Below are 22,455 nucleotides of genomic sequence, written 5' to 3' on the forward strand. Positions count from 1 at the left end.
TAAATGAAAAGGACAATAAAGTAAAGATAATTTTTTGGAGTATAGTATGGCACAATCCAGCATAAAAAAATATTATGGAGACTGGACCCCGGATAACATCGAAGAAAACTAAATCACTGGGAGATCTGTTGACTTCCAGCCACTTTGACAGTGAAACATTTGACAAAGATTGGTTATCCAATAACATGAAAGGCTTTGTTAAATGCAGCTCTTGCAAAGCTTGTCATTATGGATTGAACTGCAAGAGCTAGCGAACTTTTGAGGGTCAAATGGTCACAATTGAATATAGAATTACTTGCAACACAGACCATGTAATATATGTCCTAAAATGTAGATGTGACAAACTATGTGGTGAACACAATTAAGAAGTTGAAAATATGAACTTTACAGCAAATTAGGGCTATTAGTAATGGATATAAGAATAACCCAATGGCTTGCCACTTTGAACAACATCATAAGCGTTTATTGACAACTGTTCGATACTATGAAATTAAACACATTAAAGCTCCTGTAAGAGGTGGCAACAGGGAGAATCAATTAGGAAGACAAGAATCACAACTTATTTTATCTCTGGGAACAGAAGCTCCATAGGGTCACAAATAAGATGCTGAATTATATATTCATTTATAATGGGACCCCTCTACTTATTGGGTAGGTTCTAGCTCCTCTGTACCACAGCTCAATGGTTTGTGTATGATGATAATTTTAGATAGGTTTTCTTTATTTTCTTAATTCAGATGCATTAGAACCTTTTGATATGTGAAGAATTATGAATTATTAGCGACATACTAGAGCACCTTATAAAGTACTGTATCCCCCTTTCTCCTTTGGATTGATTGCAAATGATGAGAATTTGGGACATGCTCATTTTATCCCCTAATAGGTAGGTTTATGAAACTCTGGGATTTGCGAGAAAATATGAGTTATCTAGGCCATACTTGGAATTTATATATTGCACTTTATCTTCTTGCGTGTATAGGGATGTATCAGAAACATGGCATGTGGTATTTTACTTAACCACACAGCACTTTCATCTCTTCTGCTCTCTTCCTCTTTCTTTGGGGTCCTTGGGATTGATTACAAATGATGAGAATTTGGGACATGCTCTCTTTAGCCCCAAATAGGGAGGTTTATGAAACTCTGGGATTTGCAAGGAATTATGAGTTTTCTGGGACATACTTGAACATTATAGCACTTTATCTTATTGAATGTATAGCGATATATATGAAAAATGGCATATGGTATTTTACTTGAGCACACAGCACTTTTATCTCTTTTGCTCCCTTCCTCTTTACTTTGAGACGCCCAGTGCAAGGAACCGTGCAATTCCTACAGATTCTTATATACATGATGGTATTACATTTATATATAGAAGTACTCTGAATTCAGGGTAATCATCTTCTGGCCCCATATTGGAATGGAATAACAATTATGTGTATTGAGGAGTTTGGATAAAGGGTTGAAATACAACAATAAATATTTACATATGGGAGGCGTACTTAATTGCTTGTTAATGTTTACATACGTATTATACACTTTAGGATGTACTGTTACAGTTAGAGTTTAAAAAAAACAAAAAATCTTTTAGTCTCTATTGCAAGACTGTTATATTGATTATGCACCCTGCAACATTATACATTATATATCATAGCATTTCAAAAGAGGAATAATAAAGGGGGAATTATAAATTTAATACAAAGACATTTTCCAAAACATTTTTCCAACTGAGAATGTAAATATGTGGATATTAGGAAAATGGTGGAAACCTATGGCCATGGAAACACTGTAGGTTGTTGTTCTAGTGTTTAGGGGCCAATGTAATAGAGAAAAGACTGTATGATAAAATGGTGTCCATTGCAATTCTTTATGAGGCCAGTTGAAGGCATACAGCCGAAACAGCCCCCCACCCACTTTTCATTTTGCCATGCCCCAGTACCCCACCCTTGTTTTAAAACAAAATTCTACAGCTCTGCGGATCTACTGCAGTTTCAGCCAAAAAATGTTTTAAACAGCTTTTTTGCACTGGTGGGGCCCCTGGGGGACCTCAGAACCAGGTCTAGGAGTTCTTTATTATTCGTTTTTGTTTGGAGGGGGCTCGGCTGAATCAAAGTCCCAAAATGACTGCCAAAACTTCGTGGTTGAAGTGTTGGCAGCCAATCAGCACAGGGACTGTCAGTTCCACTAACTAACATGACGACAGAAAACCTTGCTATATGGCCTCACAATCCCATTAGTGTAGAGTATAGTATTGGTGCTCAATACATTCTGAACATGCCTGTTGTCAAACATGTATTCTGGGACAAGAGAACTTGTACCAACAACTTATAGCTCAAATTAGGAATGGAGCACACCTAAACAAGTGAAAGGGATTACAATTTCTAGTTCAATACATGGAATCCATAATACTGTTGAGAAATTTGATAAATAGTCGTACTGTGATTTAAGAGAAAAATAGACCTACGCTGTAAGACAATGGTGTATGATGTATCCGAGACTGTACTGTTACAATACTTTTAATACCAAGCATATCTATAAAATGTGCATGTGTACAACAAAAGATTTGTGAAAGACCAACAAGAAATATATAATAAAGCCAAGTCAAATATAAGCAAGAACACCACACATTTGTCCCAAGACCTATGACTTAGTCACAGCCTCGTATTTTGTGTTTTGGCAATGTCCAAGCCTCATGCTGCAATAAGTTCATCAGTAGCCGAGTAATGTCCAATTCATTGGTTTGTTGCACTGAAAGTTCTTGTCATCCAATGTGGAAGATCGACATGTAATTTAATAATCCATTTCAGACCGATGTAGAAAATAAATTTGTAGATCAACAATCCAATTCAGCCATAATCCAATTCAGCCGACACGTGTTTCGTCCCAAGCGGGACTTTATCAAGGCTGATAAAACAAATCATATCATTTCTTAATATCACTTGTTTTTCCATCAATACTTTGACCAATCTACCATCTTGCACCAAAAAGTGAATTTTAAAATCCAATGTGATACCACACACCAACTACGTGTGAACACATCTAAGCACCTAAAAGTGTGATAAGAAAAGGACCTCTACATCAAAACACCAGTCAACATGCCAACAAAATTCTATGTATTCAAAGTAGTATCAGACTTACACAATATATCTAAAAAAGTAGCTTTTGTATTAATTGAAATGCCAGAAAGAAGACAATAATTATCATATTGACTGGTATCTATATTTCTTTTTCTTTTTCCTTTAATATCTCAAAAATCTACTGAACGGATTTACACCAAATCACAAAAAGGGCAGATTTTGGACCAAGAGCTACCTTTCTGACAAATTGGGTGTAATTCCATCCAGCAATTCGGACTGCAGTCGTGTCTAAAAATCCCTATGAAAACTGCACAAAGGACAAAGCATTTTGGGACCGACCCTTTTTCTTATCCCTATCTGCATGAATCACCCAGAAACTTTCAACACAACAGCTGAATTGACTGTCGTACTAGTTTGAAAATGTTGTGAAGATTCGTCAAACAGCACCAAAATTATTGGCAAAACAAAAAACGCTTTTCCTAAAGAAACTAGGTCCTAACTATAACTATCTTCTGACAACTGCCTGCTGGAGTGCCGAACTATTCTGCAGTTTCAAGAGTTTTTTTTGTTGGATGTGGAATTCGCTGGGGCCACCTCCGACATTCGGGAGCACGCCAGTATGCAACATAGCCTTGAGGAAGATATATATATATATATATAGTTAGGACCACTTGTCCATAGAAAAAACATTTTTTGGCTTGCAATATCTTTGGCACCATTTGACGACTCCTCACAATTATTTTTTTTAAATGTTGCCGAGAATCATGTACATAGGAAGTTTCAGGGTGATCTGTTAAACGGGGCTGAGAAAAAAGGGGGTAAAAAAAGTGTTTTTCCCATTAAAATTCCCATAGGGATTTTGAACACGACTACAGCCCAAACTGCTGGACGGAATTACACTAAGTTTGGCAGAAAGGTAGCTTTTGGTCCAGACAGAAGCCTCTTTGTTGTTTGGTGTAAATCCATTCAGAAGTTTATTTAGTAAATATTAAGAGAAAAAGAAATATAGATATCTAGAGGTGCAAAGGATTTGCAAATAATAACAAGCTCGTGCAGCGATCTGCAGAGCTCTGATTGGCAGCCATGTTGGGACTCCGCTTCACCCCAGTCCCAGAAAAAAGGGTAAAAAATTAAAAAGGGGCAGGGTAGGGTTGTCCTGACCACTTAGCTCTGGTGCTTGGTTCCCAAAGGGGGAAAAAAAAAGTAATACAAAAAAAAAATGTTGCAGTGAATTCTCTACGGGGCCCTGAATCTGCAGGAAAAATGTAAAAAAAAAAAAAATGTGGTCTCCTGAGCTTGTTTATTTTAAAGCACCAGGGTGGGCATGCAAAAATAAAGGAGGGGGCACCAGGGGTCCCCCTCCTAGGGCATTTTTATGCCCCGAGGACCACCACCTCCACCAGGCTTATTATTGTTATGAGCAGGCCCACCCATGCCCCGGGTACCGCACCCTCCCTGGGGCTTAATTCACTATGAAAGTGGGGGGCATGCAGCCCCCTGCAGCCTAGAGACCACCACCTCCCCAGGGCATAATTCCAAAGGAATGCGGGGGCCCGTTGCCACCCCCCACAGCCCCAGGGACCACCACCTCCCCAGGGCAAAATACATTGTGTATGCAGGGGGCCGCACATCCCCCCCACAGCTCCAGGGACCACCACCTTCCCAGGGTTATTCATGTTAATTAGGGGGGCTGCATAGTCCCCCACAGCCCTGGGGACTGCCACCTCTCCAGGGCTGAATTTAAATAATGAAGGGGGTCTGTCACGGACCCCTGGCCCCAGGGACCACCACCTCCCCGGGGCTGTATAAGTTGAAGGGGGCCATGTGGCCCCCCTCAAGGAGCCATAAATGGCCCTGGAGACTGCCAGCCCGCAGGGCTGGCTCCTGTTATGTGCTGGAGTGCCCACCCCAGGGACATACCTGGTTGCCCTGACTTGGAAAGAACTTTGACAGTTCCCCGCCAAGTCACAGCAAACACTCCACTCAAAGCAAGCTCCCACTTGCTGCGAGCTGAAGTTTTTGTCTGTTTCCCTGCCTGCAGAGATGCAGGCAACGGAACAAAGGATACAATTGCCCTAACAACGGGGGAGCTGCACCTTCTCTATGACAGCAATGCCAGCTCCCGCAGGAGGTGGGGAGCCAACTGGTATTGCAGGACCTTCTGGCTTCCCCCGTGGTCCTCAACCATTTTGAATGGGTGCTGTGGGGACACCCAGATGACATGGTCTGGCCCCGGGGGATGGAGTTCCTGGGCGGAGGTCGTCCTGGGGCGGGAGTGGGCCCCGTGGCCACCCTCACCCCCCAAAAATAAAATGTTTAGGCCAGGCCCTGGAGGATGGGGTCCAGGAGGCTGAGATCAGCCCAGGGGGGATCAATTGACCCTCCTCCCAAAAAATGGAATAGGTTAACTCCGGGCCTTAGGGGGTGCGGTCCCTGGGGTCAAAATCGACCAGGGTAGGGGGCATTGCGGTCCCCCTTCCAAAAAAAATATTTTAGAAGGCTGGACCCCAGGAGACGGGGTCCCCGGAGTCAAAACTGACTGGGAGAGTGGGACCATGCATCCAACATCCCCTGGGGCCGAGATGGGACCGAGGAGGTGATGCCATGCCATGCCATGGAAATGTAGTAGGCCCCAGGGAATGTGGCCTGGGAGAGTGGGGCCATGCAGACCTGCGGCCAACTCCCGCTGCGCATGGCCAAAGACTGTGTACAGCATGGGGTTGGGTGGTTGGCCACAGGGTGTGTGTGGAGGTAGTTGGTTTAACGGATAGTAATGAAAATTGCTTTACATTAAAAAAAACATAGGAACTCACTGAAAAAACAAATGTTATAGGGAATTTATAGTGCCCTTGCCATGCACTGCTAAATAACCCACAAAATATGGCACTCATGACATCTTTGATAACATCAGTGATAATATCAGTGTAATATTTGCAGTCAATCTTTGACAAAAAAACTGTGCATGGCAGAGGCACAAGTTATAGTTACCTTAGGACACAAGTTACAGTTACTTGAGATAACTCTAACTATAACAGACGAATTTCTATGGTTATGTACATTAAAAATGTAAGCCTAACTATAACATCCCTGTAACCTATGGGTTTTTTTAAGTGAATTTGTATGGTTTTTAAAAATTCTATTTCCTAACTTGCACGTCTCTGGAACCGTATATATATATATATATATATATATATATATATATATATTACATTAAATTATGCTTATTTATATTTTTTTAATATTCTAATTTAACATTATTTTCTAAGGGCTTTTATTTTAAGTACTTAGCTTTTTTAATTTCTATGGGAAGGTGGTGCAGTACAGGTTGTTGGCTAAGTGTAGGCTGAACTTACAACTGTTTGTTTTTTGTCAGTAGTAACTTGAACTTATAAGTTTGGGTCCACACCCTTTTTCAGGGGGTGGTGATGTGCAAGTCTAAACCTTTGAATAACATTGCATCAGGATTTTGTGAACTGTCAAAAGTAGTAAAAGTACTCAAAAGTGTAACTGTAAAGTTACATGTTTTGAAGAGATGTAACTTGGCATCAGAAACAATACTTCTTGCCCCATTTCTTCCAGTTGTGTGGAACCTCAGGGAGATACAGTCCAAATCGTCTGCATACCCTGTGATATCACATTGGGATCCAATCAATACACTTGTATGATGTTGTGACATCACAATAGTTAAAAACAATGGCCACATTCCTTTGTGTCGTATAATTGAAAATCATGAGAGCTACCGAAATCAACAACTTTATTCGTTGAGTTTATGCTCCTTTTTCAAACCTCCTTGTAAGATAAAGCACCCGCCACCATATGGCACAGGGATTTTTGCATTTACAGAGGATTCACGTGACCTTACAAAGCAATAAGACCAAAAAGCATGTTGCTTTATAATGTCAAAGCAATCTGAGCGACATTAACATTTGGCAGGTTGTATGTTATTCCTTACAATACATGGCCACCTTATCACCCATCTCTTAACCTCTCTTTAAATCCTTAGTCTCTTTCTTATTCACACTTATGTGTATTGAAATCATCTTACTAGCAAAGATTAGCCTAATGCTAAGAATTCCAACATTGGTAAGGTCAGTTATGAGATATCAGATGATTTGAACAAGGTCTCATGATCTCGGTCATCAAGAGAAGAAAGGATTAAAAACAAATTCTCCTACTTTCCCAATCATCAGTTTCTCATGCACCACTTCTGCTTTTTGCTAAAAACGTTTCTTCTTTGCCTAGAAAATGACCAAAAAGAACATTAAACCTATTTAATAGAATGACAAATCCTTTCACAATTAAAAGAATGCTAGGAAATAAACTGTGCTACCTCTGAAGAACACTGGAAACTAGAAAGGACCAGGGGTATGTCACTGATCGGTACAATAGCATTAAGTGGAGCAGTCACATAAAGTACAAAAGAATCCTTACTAAATGATACTGATGTGTACTAATTAGTGGGGTGTAGTTAATAAAATGTATCCAGTAAGCTTCTCCACTTAGTCACAGGAAACCATAGGTGCCATCAAATACAGATACCATAGAGGTGTTCCATGATGTGGCTCATAAATTGGTCTAGTACTCAAGCCCCGTGCATGAGAGTGGGCCTGTTCTCTGGAGAGCCTAGTGTACCATCACAGCCTGAGAATGTGCCCCAGAACATCCTTTGTAGCAGTCACACATTTAGCAATTGGTATTACAGGCAGCATTACCAAAACGTGCAGTTGCAGAAAATTAGCACGTTAAGTTAACATTGCCAGCTTTGGACCATTTCAATGCCGAGTCCATTTATGTCATGCAGGTGGCTTGGAGCATTTATTGGGTAACCACGTTTTTGAAAGCCACATGATCAATACGTGTAGAAAATGCACAAACGTGTTAGATTGAGGCTGGTCCCACTGCTTTACAAATATACTAAACCACACCACACTTTGGGAGTCATTACAACTTCGGCAGATGGAAAAGCCAGTCCGCTGAAGTCCCAGTTGGCCCCATTAAGAGTTTCCCACTGGCCCAGCGGGAAACGCCCAACAGCATTGTCTCCAGCTCATAACAGGGCTGGCGGCAGTGCCGTTGTGCATAGGGTGCACCAGCACCCGTTGCAATGTTCACTGTCTGCAAAACAGATAGTTTGCATCGCGACAGGGCTGGCCTGGGTGGCACCTACACTGCCCATGCTAAGTGCATGGGCAGTGAAGGGGCCCCCCTGGTGCCTCCTGCACCCTGTCTTTGCCAGCATTTACATGGCAGGGCAACCGCCATGTAATCACCGGCAGAAAAGGGATTCGTAATCCCTAGGTCAGCACTGTGTGCAGCACTGCCCTGGCAGATTAGAACCTCCAGCCCCTTCTGTGGAGGAAATCTGGTGGTGCTGGCAGTACGACCGTGGCGCAACCGGCACGGTCAGAAGGTGGCTGTCCGACCACTACATAGGCAATTTTCACTGTCTGCAATGCAGATTTTCACTGTCTGCAATGCAGACAGTGAAAATCTTTATGGGGCCCTGTTAGGGGGCCCCTGCACTGCCCATGCCAGTGGCATGGGCAGTGCAGGGGCCCCCAGGGGCCCCACAACACCCGTTCCCGCCATCCTGTTCCTGGCGGTAAAAACCGCCAGAATCAGGGTGGCGGGAAGGGGGTCGGAATCTCCATGGCGGCGCTACTTGCAGCGCCACCATGGAGATTCAGCCCATGCAGGGGAAATCCGGCGGGAAACCGCCAGATTCCCTTTTCTGACCGCGGCTTTACCGCCGTGGTCAGAATGGGCTGGGAAGCACTGCCAGCCTGTTGGCGGTGCTTCCGTGGTCCCCGGGGTCGGAATGACCCCCACAGTTTTTTAAGTCCATTCCAATCTGTGACTCACATTTATCTGCTGAGTTGACTGAATACCTTAAAAAATCATGCTTTTAGATATTATCTAAAAATCTAAATATCATCTACTAATCTTTCCACCAGGTGTTTATTATACCGCAAGTAATCTGACTTTACATTTGGACTAGAGAACACAACTTAGGTTTCTATCACATGTTAACAAAGACATAAAACAACGTTCTGAAAGAAAGCAATGAATAACCATTGATTGGCCCACTATGCATCGGGGGATTTGAGATTTTAACTCCGAGTAGAATGCTTTGTATAGATGTAATACGCCAGTCAGTACGTCATATCATATGATAAGGTCAAAACAGGGCAAATGACTGTACATAATCATTTGTACTGTTTGCATGTTTACACAATAAATATAGAGGAAACTCTTTTTTTCCTCCATTTTTCAGACGTGAAAGACAAGGCCTAGGTGCGACTGAGACAAAACAGTTTGCTCCGTTATGAATTGAAGCAGGCCTTATATGCCTATACCCCACGATGCATGCTTTATAAATCGTACACAATGGAACATAAAAAATGTGACTTGCTAGACAATCTATCCATGTGTAATTCAGAAAAAAGAATCAGTCATGAAACCTTTTTTAAATTATCTGGATTTTTTAAAATGTATGTTGAGAGTGTCTATGTTCGTGGAGAATGTTTCCAGTTTATTCTAGCATGCTCTTGTTAGCATAAGTTCACTTTATTGGACATTGTGCTATTCCAGAAATACACACTTCATCATGTTTTTATATTTTTATTGAATAAAAAGCAATAAAAGATTGCAAAAAGATAAAATGGTGCAAAACGGATCTGTTTATTTTTGCTATGATGTAAACTTTACATCAGTATCTACCCCGTAGGATACTCTCACCATTGTAATGATGCCATTTTCGTAATTGTGATTTAATATAAGTAGCAAACTAGTGCTATATTGTAAATATAATGAAGTTATTGAAATACTAATATAGGAATGAGTGCTTCCTACTGTATACCAGTGGAACCATGAAGCTAAATGCAAAAACTCCATTTGTACAGCAGAATGAAGCAGCCATTGTTGAATAATACTGAATTCAAAATTCTGTCCGGATTGTTTCTGAAAGACGATTTTAGAATTTACCGTTTTGTTTACTTAGCTATCCTACTCCTTTGGACAAAGATATAACAAAGACCTATTAACTAATGCGGTTGGTACATATTCATACTAGAAATGTTTTACATTTTCAAAATAGTAATTTTGCTCCTAGCAAAACTGCCGTGTTACAAACTCTTCCCAGAGATCTGAGTGGTTGAATTTGAGATATGCACAATTATTTATTCAGTAGAATCATGTAAAAATAAAAGTTTGTCAAATTGGGATTGATATGGAATTGATAATATTTGAATTCCTCCAACATGAATTGCCTTGTAGACGCTGCCTTACTGAACAAGACCTCAATAGACCATAAAATCGCATTTTTATTTAAAACATGCATGTGTTCGAGAAAGCTTAAAATATAGTTAAGCTCAGGTTTTTATGGCTCTGATAGACGTGTTCGTTTTTAACATTGTTGAGCTTTCAATGACTACATGCGACACATTTTTTCAGAACCCGTTCTAAAGGACTATCCGTTGTACTTTTTCATGCAAAAGATATGTTTGTCGTTCTTCCCAGAAACAAGAGTTTTTAATGGCATTTAGTTTAGGCTGATGGCATCTAATGAACAAATACATTTTATATGCATATTTATGGAATGGTAATTTTGCTGTATTTTATTTACAGTGATGTGATGATTACTATATTTTGTCAATGCATTGTTGTATATGACGGCTAGTTATTTTTTCTGGTTCATATATGTGTTCTGCTACCATAATTCACAATGGTTTCCTTACTTTTTACGGAGTCCTAAAAAAGCATGTGTGTTGAAAAAAGCCTGCAGTAGTGGGCTGAGTGCAGACAAGAAAAAGTTGACCTTACTTTTCATAGTCGTGCTTGCAGTACAGCTGTCGGTTGCGGCAGAAGCAGGTGCCGGAGAGCTGCTGGAGGCAGGCAGCACACTTCACACAGGCCTCATGCCAGGATCGTTCATTGACTCGCAGGAGAAAGCGGTCCGAGATTGGAGAGTCACAGCCGGCGCATAGTTCGATCATCTTAGACTCCGGGCCTAGCAAGTACAGAAAATATTGATGATGCTCAGTAATCACCCAAAGAGCTGGTTTCAATGACTGAAAATGCTTCACATAACAAACTTTCAGCAACACGTCCTTTTCCCCCCAAAAGCAAAAAATACAGCTGTTCTGCAGGACATTTTAATTTTTTCGCACAGTATTTTGTGTTTGTCAAAGGATAGCTGAGTATGCCGTGTAACACCAGGAGGTACTCTGGTGGCACTGCCACACCACAGCAACTTGGTACCTTCGGGTGGGCACAGAAATCAACCAAGGGCTAGAGGGTAATGCGCAAACAGAAATCTGAACACCTGTTCCTCACTAACCTAGGGAGTGCAATCTGAGTTATTTCCTAAAGGATGTCAGGGTAAGATATTTGAGTGTTCAATACCGTGTCAATAACAGCACAATACTGGTGGTCCATCAACATAACATAAAGAAACGAAACAAACAACTAGTGTAGAACATATTTTGTTGGGAAACATAGTGATAAATTATATTATATACTACTCTAAGCAGCTGCAGTCATCAGATTATCATTCCAGGTCTAGGAGACTCTACAGACACAGACACGCTTCCGGTAGAAAATATGTATATTGGAAAGTTCTGGCATAGATACTCTCTTTCTCTCTGATTTGTCAGTCTTGTATGGGGAATGCCTTCAGAAACCCTACCAGCAAGTCACCACATCTGGAGAAGGGATCTGCAACGAAGATTGGAGGTGGACAGCCACTTCCTGTCACTTTTCTAAGGACTGTGTGCCAGGACTGGCTTTGGCACTGGTGGCGCCCAGGGCAACAGTCTTATTTGGCGCCCCCCACCCTATGACCACCTCCTCGGATTCCCTCACTACCACCCGGTAAATGTGCCCCTCATCTCTCCATAGCCCCCCTTTCACAAACATTCATTTGTTTTAGAGCGCTTGTAAAGACTGGATTTACTAATCCAATCAGCTAGCCACATAAAATATAGTTCTGTTCTTTGCAGCAGGCATCTTAACTCTCTACGCTACTTTATGGTGAGTCAAAGCTGCCTAAACTCCTATCTCTCTCTCTAGCAGGAACATTAATCACAAAAGGTATCTTGACATTTTAATTGCTTCTTGGAGGCTGGATGCACAAGGAACTTTTTGGCAGGCACTTTTAAAAGGCAAGTTTCTAAGTTAATACTAAACACAGCGCCCCCCTGAGGTCAGCCCCCGCCAAATCAGGTCAGTACCCGGTGCGGCAGCACTGCTCTAAAGCTGGTCCTGCTGTGTGCTGTGAGTGGAACCAATTATTAAGCGACTGTTTCACAAAGACTCTGAGAAAATGTATTAAATTAGTCCATGAATAAGTCACTCCAGCTCCTGTGGTGTATAAAGTTGGTCTCTGAGGACTGGATCTATTCCAAGATTTTAGGTTAACCATGTGGTGGGATAAAGTTAAATACTTCTGATCTAAATAGGAAGTAAGTTCTAGGCCACTGTGGCTATTGAAATTAGACCTGGATCTGTCCATCTTGGGCCAAGACAGGACACTAATGCACCTACTCCAATGTGTAAGTTACCAATGTTTGCGAATTCAAATACATTGCTTTGAACCACATGAGTAATGTATGTTTGGTATTAATGGTTCAGGCAAATGGATGTGATTCCGAAAATAGCATTTTGTCCATAAGGCAGATTCAGGGGTCAATTCTTTTTGTTCTGTAAGAGAAATTCTTCCTCCACTTACAACAGGAAAATGTATGAACTCTAAAAGATTTCTTTAAAAGTCATTAGTTAAAAAGTCATAGTTCTAACTGCAAGAACTATTTCTCTTTTTTTGAACAAATCAGTAAAATACCTGCCTAATTTTAACAGGAGAATGTTACTAAGAGGAAAAAATGCACATTAACTTGCTTCTGTTGTGAGAATGAGCAAACCTACTTTGAAATTGCTTTTGTGTGCCAGTGAAAACCCCTGTAACTGATAATCCAGCCCTCTGATGATATATCTCCATAGAAAAATGTTGTACAGAGATTTTCATTTTTGATTTGTGCTTGTGGATCATTAGAGAAGTAATTTAGCTTGGGTAGACATTGCTGTTCTGGGCCGAATATTTCTGGATAACATTTTTAAAAATGGCATATGTGTTGCAGTGATGATATAATATTTCAGGAATCATGAGACCTATATACTTCATTTTGGTGTCAAAACAGGTTTTGTGGGTCAAGTAGTCTTATAGAGACAGAAAAGAACTCCTCAGAGAAACCCTTCTGCCATTTTCCAAAATGTTGGCTATAATAGAGGAAGAAGAGACATATATAGAAATGAAACAAATAATAATGTTTTTTATACCTTTTATGTACACACAAAACAATGTTTATGATATGAATATGAAAAAAATAATGTTTATCACTCCTGTTTTAGACACATTTTCAGAGTTCACGTTATTTTTTTTTTCCGGCAATCGCTCATGGTACATTTGCAGAATGTTGAACATTTGAGAAGAGCATATCGACAGGGACATCTTTTTTGTAGCACAGGTTTGCAAGTACATTTATGTGTAAGTTCTGTGGGTAGAGGTTTTAGAAATTTCAAAGGTTTTAGCACCCCATCAATATCTTCCCAACCAAATTCACACAGCTCTTTGTCCACATATGCATAATCCAAAACATTTACGCATCATCTGATCAAGTAGAACCCTCTTTTAATGTGACCACGCACAGATTATTGCGTCAGTGGAAGGTTACTTAGCAGGACTGATCTCTTGAACTCACTGTACCGAAGATCAAGAAATGTGTGACAGTCAGAACTAATTTTCCACACATGCACAAGATATTTTTCTACGTTTTTAAAGTAACATTCTTCTTCTGTCTCAGCAAATCCTTTTAGTAACTTCACAGGTTCAGCAGTTAAAGCTCCAAGCTTTGTTCCAGTTTTGCTCATAGTGTCATCACCTGTAAGAATATGTGCTTTGATAAGATCACTGACCATCTCTGGGTCAAGGTTCTTGCACAAATATGAATTGGGATTTGGGGCCTGATTACAACTTTAGTGGAGGGGGTTAATCCGTCCCAAATGTGACGGATATCCTGCCCGCCGTATTACGAGTCCATTATATCCTATGGAACTCGTAATACGGTGGGCGGGATATCTGTCACATTTGGGACGGATTAACCCCCTCCGGCAAAGTTGTAATCGGGCCCTAAGTGTCTTTTCTCGCCTGTTCCATACCGTACCCAGAACTCTGACAGTCCTTTATTTATGAACATTGCAACAAATCTAAGTAGCCCAATAATAACATCTGTGTACTTTGACAGTACAATTACTCGATTGGAACCATTTCGAACAGCCCACTCTACATGTGGCACAACACGAAGGACAGCTTTCTCCAATTTGCTGTTACGTTCTTGAACAATATAACTTGTACCTTTTGAGTATATCTCTGCAGGCACCAACTCCTCATTGACAACCATTCCACTTTCAATAACTGGGAATTCACTGTTCACAGGAGCATCAGCAATGAGCTGGCAAGTTAACATCTCCAAGTTTATCTTGTTCATTATCAAGTTGCACAGGTGTCGAATTTTTAATGCAGGCAAGGTCAAATGTTCCACTTGTAGATATTCAATTAAAGCATGGAAGTTTAGCTTAGTGATTATGTCAAACAGATTTTTCTCTTTCAATACAAATCCCTCCTGCTTCAGTTCTGCGTATAGTTTCAATCCATGTTCGAGGACATCTAGTAGACATGTCTTTATGTCGATATCCACATATTGCTTGGTCAGGAAATTGTGTAGTCACACAGGCTCAGTCATTTCATTTTCCTTGCTGCTGCATGAATTGAAGAAGGCTGTCAACATGTTTATTAAAAAATCCCCTCTCTTTTCCACAAGTTTGTGGTGAGGAACAGTTTCACAATGGCCCATTAATTTTGAATTTGTAATTGCTCTGAAAACATTGGAAACAGAAAAGACTTCATGGTAAACTAGCTGCCATTGAGGAACATATTCACATTCACGTGTCTGACCAACAACTCCCTTGAAACTTTTCTGTGATCTCTGGATCGTCTGTTCCAGTTTCACATCTGGAGCCACAGCACTGAACCTTCCCTCTGTGTCTTTCATCACAAAATGTCTTTGGATGAATTTTCTGTAGAGGTATAGTTTTTCCACCTCTAGCTTCTTTACTGTTTCCAAATACCAGGGCCCATATCTCAGGTAGTTTATGCAATTGAATTCACGGTCCACAGTAATAAGTGACTCCGCAGTCTTCACATGCAGCTCCCAATCACCATGTACCAAATTTTTCACTAGCGTTATACTGTGTAAACAATTTCCACAGTTTTTGCAAAGTTCTGATTTTTCTTCACATTCTTTGACAAACTCTACAAACTTGGTTTTCAGGTTTTCTGATTTTGAACTGAGTGTATTGAACATTGCCTGCCTTTGCATTATGTATTTTAAATAAAGTGCACCCTGTGCCTTATTCACTTCTGAGAAAAGACATGCAAAGTCTAATTTGTCATTCTTGTTCCAGAAAGCATTTCAATGCAATGTTTCTATAGCCTCAGATATGATGAGCATACATTGTAACAAACAAACACAATGGGGGTTATTACAACTTTGGAGGAGGTGTTAATCCGTCCCAAAAGTGGCGGTAAAGTGACGGATATACCACCAGCCGTATTACGAGTCCATTATATCCTATGAAACTCGTAATACGGCTGGTGGTATATCCGTCACTTTACCGTCACTTTTGGGATGGATTAACACCTCCTCCAAAGTTGTAATAACCCCCAATGTGTTCTGCTCAATACTAACTAGACAATTTTGCTTCCAAAGATTTCAGCCTAAATAAGTGCATTGTCTATGCAACGTCCGCTGAGATAACTTCCTGTACATCACAACACAACTTCTGTCATGTGTAAAACATCCATCATTGGATAAAGATCATCAAATTCTACTGGATTGCTCCTAAAAATGTCAGCTCCAGCACAGAAAACACCTTCATCACAGACAACTGGCAGGATAGGCTGGTCTTCAAGCTGGGCATGCACATTTTGGAATTTGTTTTAGAGCTGTGTATACTGTTGCATAGTTTGTAACTATAGATGGTATTACTGGTAAAAACCCAACCTTCCACAGTGGGACAGTATTCTTGAAGATCACAGCAGGAATTCCAGCCCACAGAGGAACTGTTTTTTCTTCATCTTTCAGACTGCACTGAATCAGCAGTATGATAAATTCAGTTAAATCAGCTTTGCGGGTTGCAGCATCAGGTAGAAGAAGATCCATGTCCTTTAATTTCTAACAGTTTTGCTTTGCTGATATTAAACATTAATGTAAAACATTTTAAGACAATATCAGGCTTTCTTGTTGACTCGCATGATTTGCAGACTTCTGGGGCATCACCAAGTTTGCCATTAAGTTCAAAATCTAAATCTTTCAGCACATTTCTTAAAATGGTTCCTGCTGATTTTACTGATCTTATTTTGGCAGCAAGAAGTTCAGGAGTCAAATCAGCTGAGAACACCAAAAGTAGCTTATTCTTTTTGTTAGACTTTCAAAAATGAGTTCTGTCATTGTACAGTCTCACCAGAAAAATCTTGATTTAATTGTTATGGATCGATACAGTTTCATCAATGTCGACCATTATTTCTCTCATCTCACTTTCCAGGCTTTTTTCCATTGTATACGACTTGTAGCACTTGCTGTTTCAATAATCAAATATTTGATCCTCTTCACCCATTAGTTTCAATTTGTTGTAAACTTTGTCTTGCCATATTTCAGCAGTATCTTAAACTCTCTTTTGTCTAGCCACGTTGATGTTGCCTTTTCTTTCAGATTACTTTGGCATATGACACATTTTTCTTTGTCGAAGGAGTCCTCTGATTTTGTAGTTAGCAACACTCAGTCAGGAGGTAAAGAACTTCTGCTACCGCACCTGCTTCACTCATGTTTACGACTTTGAATCAACTGAAAACCTGAAGCAAAAACAATATTAAAATAAATTACCAATATGATAGCTAACACACATCCTTCTAGAGCCGCCATTTTGGAAAATGGCAGAAGGATTGCTCTAAGGAGTTTTTTTCTGTCTTTATAAGGCTACTTGACCCCCAAAACCTATGTTTTGACACCAAAAGGAAGTATATAGGTCTCATGGTTCCTGAAATATTACATCATCACTGTAACACATCCTCCATTTTTTAAAATGTTATCCAGAAAACATCTGCCTGGATTACTAATGTCTACCCAAGCTAAGTTACTTCTCTAATGATACAAAAACACAAATCAAGAATAAAAATCTCTGGGCAACAATTTTTTTACAGAGGTATATCAAGGGGGCAGGATTATGATCTTGGCCACTCCGTTTGTCAGAGCCCTGGATATGCCACATCTTAGAAATATGAGTGTAAGTACGGGTTACGGAATTCACCAGTCACATGACTCTTCCTTGGAAATCTACACATGCAACCCACTACATACCTATAACAAATGTAGATTTCCAAATACATGCCCTTACATAAATTAGTCATTTTTAACCTGAAAAAATATTACTGATGTTTCCATTAAAATGCACCATATTATTTTTATTCCCAGAAAAGATTAAGAAACCCCTTTCTCCACATGGAAATATGCGGCTGTTGTGTTGTCTTTACACACAGAATAAGCACCTTTATTGTATACTTTTCAGTGCTAAATGTAGGTTTGAAATTGAATGTTTAAAGGCATAGGAAAAGTGTCTGTTAATACAAACTTTCTAAATGGACATCCTCCTCCTACCTCTCTGAATAAACCCAAATTCCCACCCAACCCAAATGTACACTCCAGAAAATACACATTTGTAGCTTTTCCACAGTAATACATTTTATTGGCAGAATTAAATGTGTACAGTTCCTGATTCTGTGACTATGGACATACAAGTTGCATCTGCAGATGGCGCTTTTTGTTTATCAGTACCCCACAAAATGTATGAACTATATAAAATGTGTTGTGAATTGGGCATGCGTAGTTTACACCTACAGATGTACTTTGCATTTTTATTTCATGTTTTGAAATAAGTTACATATGTGCAAACCACTCATGCATAGTGAGTGTAAATACTTTTTAGGTACTGGGTTCCTCACAGGCCCGTTTCTAAAAAAGGGCAGGAAGGTCAATACCCCGAAACCGCAAGGGAGCACACTGCCCACCAAGGGCCTGTTCACAACTGGAAATGTCTCCATTTGTTTTTTCTTTTAATGCTTCACACCGGTCATGTGGGACTTACTCTCTCTGCCTAATGTATTACATGATAAAAAGCAACGACTGGAGCAAGTGTTTGAAAAAGTGTGAAGTCAGCATGGATGGATACTCGTGTTATCACACCCCTTCCTAGGCACAAAGAGGCACCGGTGTGTTCTGCGAACTCTGTCACTCCTTCACTACAAAAGATTAACATTGGCAAGGCCAATAAGTCTGACTAAAGAATAGAAGTGCAGTTTAACGTCATTAATGGGTTTAGGCACTAAATAAGCCACCACACATGCACTCTCTCACTCATCTTTGCACTTATGCATTCATTCATCCATCCACTGACTCATTCTTGAATTCCCCCTTTACACAACTGCAAAAAACACATATCTCAACAACAAATGCAAGATCAGTTAAAACAGTACTAGTAGAAACAAAATCATGCTACTGTCTGAACACTAAACATAGCAGCAGGTGAAGGACTTGCAGAGGTTTTTTTCTACAAAATCTATCAATGTTTTAATGTTCCATTTAAAACCAATTAATTGGCCTTCTTGAAATGGTAATACAATGATGCACTATGGACAACATCATTCCATAATGTAATTCTCGCCTATAGGATGTAGCCATGTGGGGTGTGGCACAGTACAAATGAAATGAGCAGCAAGCAGCAGCCTGTTAGCACTGCTGAGCAGTAGTCTCTTTTTAAAAATGTTAAAATAAATAGAGAAGCAAAGGAATGAAGAGGAAACTATAAAAGGAGAAAATTGAAAACAAAAGGACTGCCCAACCAGCCCTGACAGTGAAGCGCACTTATTTTCATGTGCACATGTGATCAGAAAATGTCCTAAGACCTCTATGTATCTATATGGATAACTCTCTCTCTCTCTCTCTCTCTCTCTCTCTCTCTCTCTATATATATATATATATATATATATATATATATATATATATATATATATATAGAGAGAGAGAGAGAGAGAGAGAGAGAGAGAGAGAGAGAGATGGATGTATCCTGGCATACAGCTAAGAAGAGATTCTAGGAAGAATTATCACAGTTCACATTTTCTCCTGCAAGGGTGTGTCAGAGGTGGTAACCAACACCAAACACCTTCCCTACAAAGGCAATGTGTGACATTTCAGGTATGAAATAATTATCTGTAGACTTTAATACAGAGAAATAACATTTCACCCTTACATTTCTATTGATTTTAACACATGCGTTTTACAATAAATATGTCAACTCTACAGCCTTAACTTTTCATAATAAACAGATCAGACCTCCACATCCTAAATAGTTTCCAGAGTAAAACAATCAGGCCTCTAGTTGTTATCAATGGCTAGCCACCATACCAAATTCAGGACTACTGTACTGAGCATATGCTGTCTCACAAATCCATCAGCCATACAGTCATTTCATTGAAAATTATGCAAAATTATAGTTGGCAAAGCAAGGTATGATCTCTTCTTTTTTTAAGTTAAATGTTTATTGGTATTTTTAGCACACAAACAACACTGTAGCTCCGATACTATGCGTTTGGAACAAATATAAGTTCAGACATGTAAGATTTAGACCAATCCTACAAATAAACATAATGGTACAATAAACATCAATACATCTGCTGGTGATAAGCACATGGTTCGATCTAGAAAACAACTAGATAACAGACTTCCCAGTGGTCAACAAAATGTAGACAGTACTGTAAAAAACTTTCAATGAAAAAAGGGGAGTTGTATACGAGGGGTAAAGGAGAGGGAATTAGGACAGGGTGGAGTGCCCCACCAAAGGATCAACATACCAGTGCATCACAAGATGCTCCGATGCTTGTGCCACTAGGAAATAGCAAACTCGCTGAATAACTTAACCCCTTAGCTGCTACACCCTCCCCCAGTACTGAGCTCTTTTTTTGGCTATTTGGAGGTAATTCATGGTTAGGCCTTCATAACTTTTTGTCCACATAAGCTATCCATGCCAAATTTATGTCCTTTTTTTCCCAGCATCCTAGAGATTCTAAAGGTATCCAGAGTGTGTGGGTTCCCCAGGAGGAGGCCAATAAAGTTGCCAAAATATAGCTAAAATTTCGTTTTTTTCAGAAAAATTGGAAAAAAGGGCTGCTGAAGAAAACATGTGTTTTTTCCCCCTGAAAATGGCATCAACAAAGGGTTTGCAGGGCTAAAATCACCATCTTTCCAGCTTTCAGGAACAGGCAGACTTGAATCAGAAAACCACATTTTTCAACATAATTTTGACATTTTACTGGGACATACCCCATTTTTACTATTTTATGTGCTTTCAGCCTCCTTCCAGTTAGTGACAGAAATGGGTATGAAACCAATGCTGGATCCCAGACAGCTAAGTATTTCTGAAGAGTAGACAAAATTCTGAATTTAGCAAGGGGTAATTTGTGAAGATCCTTCAAGCTTTTCCTACAGAAAGTAACAGCTAAATTAAAAATATGTTGAAATTGAGGTGAAAAAAAGAGCCATTTCCAGACACTTTTTCTTCTATAACTTTTTCCAGCTATGGCAGATTTTTTAAGGCAATATATCATTCCATCTGCTAGACTCTTCTGGTTGCGGGGATATATAGGGCTTGTTCATCAAGAACCCTAGGTACCCAGAGCCAGTAAATGAGCTGCACCTGGCAATGGGTTTTCATTATATACGAGTATACAGCTTTTCATTTGGTGAAATATAAAGCCTGAAAAATAGGTATCAAGGAAACCTTTGTATTTCCAAAATTGGCACAAGATAAGGTGGTGAGAAGCAGTGGTTATTTGCACATCTCTGAATTCCAGGTTCTCCATACTAGCATGTGAATTACAGGGCATTTCTCAAATAAACTTCTTTTTTACTCACTGTCTTACATTTGGAATGAAAGAATGTAGAGAAAGACAAGGGGCAATAACAGTTATTCTGCGTTCCCCCAAGTCTCCTGATAAAAATGGTATCTCCTTTGTGTGGGTAGGCATACTGCCCGCGACAGGAAACGCAACATGGACACATCACATTTTTACATTGAAATCTGACGTATGTTTTTGCAAACTACCTAGCTGTGGATTTTGGCCTCTAGCTCCGTCGGCACCTAGGGAAACCTAGCAAACGTATATATTTGTGAAAACTAGACACCTAGGGGAATTCAGAATGGGGTGACTTGTGGGGCTCTCACCAGGCTCTGTTACCCAAAATCCTTTGCAAACCTCAATTTATGTCAAAAAACACTTTTTCCTCAGATTTTGGTGCTGCAAAGTTCTGGAATCTGAGAGGAGCCCCAAACTTCCTTCCACCCAGCATTTCCCCAAGTATCCCAATAAAAATGGTACCTCACTTGTTTGGGTAGGCCTAGTGCCCGCAACAGGAAATGCCCCAAAACACAACGTGACAAATCACATTTTCCCCAAGAAAACGAACCTGTCTTTTGCAAAGTGCCTAGCTGTGGTCTTTGGCCTCTAACTAGGCCGGCACATAGGGAAACCTAGCAAAACTATACATTTTTAAAAACTAGATATCTAGGGGAATTCAAGATGGGGTTACTTGTGGGTCTCTCACCAGGTTCTGTTACCCAAAATCCTCTGCAAATCTCAAAATATGGCAATAAAAACACTTTTTCCTCACATTTCGGTGATGGAAAGTTCTGGAATCTGAGAGCAGCAACAAATTTCCTTCCACCCAGCATTCCCTCAAGTCTCCCAATAAAAATGGTACCTCACTTGTGTTGGCAGGACTAGTGCCCACAACAGGAAACGCCCCAAAACGCAACATGGACACATCACATTTTTACATTGGAAACTGACGTGTTTTTTGGAAAGTGCCTAGCTGTGGATTTTGGTCTCTAGCTCAGCCGGTAGCTAGGGAAACGTACCAAACTTGTGCATTTTTGTAAACTAGACACCTAGGGGAACCCAGGATGGGGTAACTTGTGGTGCTCTCACCAGGCTCTGTTACCCAAAATCCTTTGCAAACCTCAATTTTTGTCAAAAAACACTTTTTCCTCAGATTTTGGTGCTGCAAAGTTCTGGAATCTGAGAGGAGCCCCAAACTTCCTTCCACCCAGCATTTCCCCAAGTATCCCAATAAAAATGGTACCTCACTTGTTTGGGTAGGCCTAGTGCCCGCAACAGGAAATGCCCCAAAACACAACGTGACAAATCACATTTTCCCCAAGA

The 22,455-nt window shown here is 40.2% G+C and overlaps 1 protein-coding gene across 1 annotated transcript in view; it reads right to left on the reverse strand.

Annotated features, from left to right (window-relative positions):
• Window positions 1-22,455, reverse strand: part of LOC138292902 (LIM homeobox transcription factor 1-beta-like) — a 485,502-nt gene that overhangs the window by 442,705 nt on the left and 20,342 nt on the right. The window contains exon 2 of the mRNA XM_069231774.1: window positions 10,896-11,082. Within this exon, the coding sequence (XP_069087875.1) occupies window positions 10,896-11,082 (187 nt within the window). The remainder of the gene's footprint in view (window positions 1-10,895; window positions 11,083-22,455) is intronic.

The sequence above is a fragment of the Pleurodeles waltl genome, chromosome 4_2 (genome assembly GCF_031143425.1).
Source record: "Pleurodeles waltl isolate 20211129_DDA chromosome 4_2, aPleWal1.hap1.20221129, whole genome shotgun sequence".
Taxonomy (NCBI): domain Eukaryota; kingdom Metazoa; phylum Chordata; class Amphibia; order Caudata; family Salamandridae; genus Pleurodeles; species Pleurodeles waltl.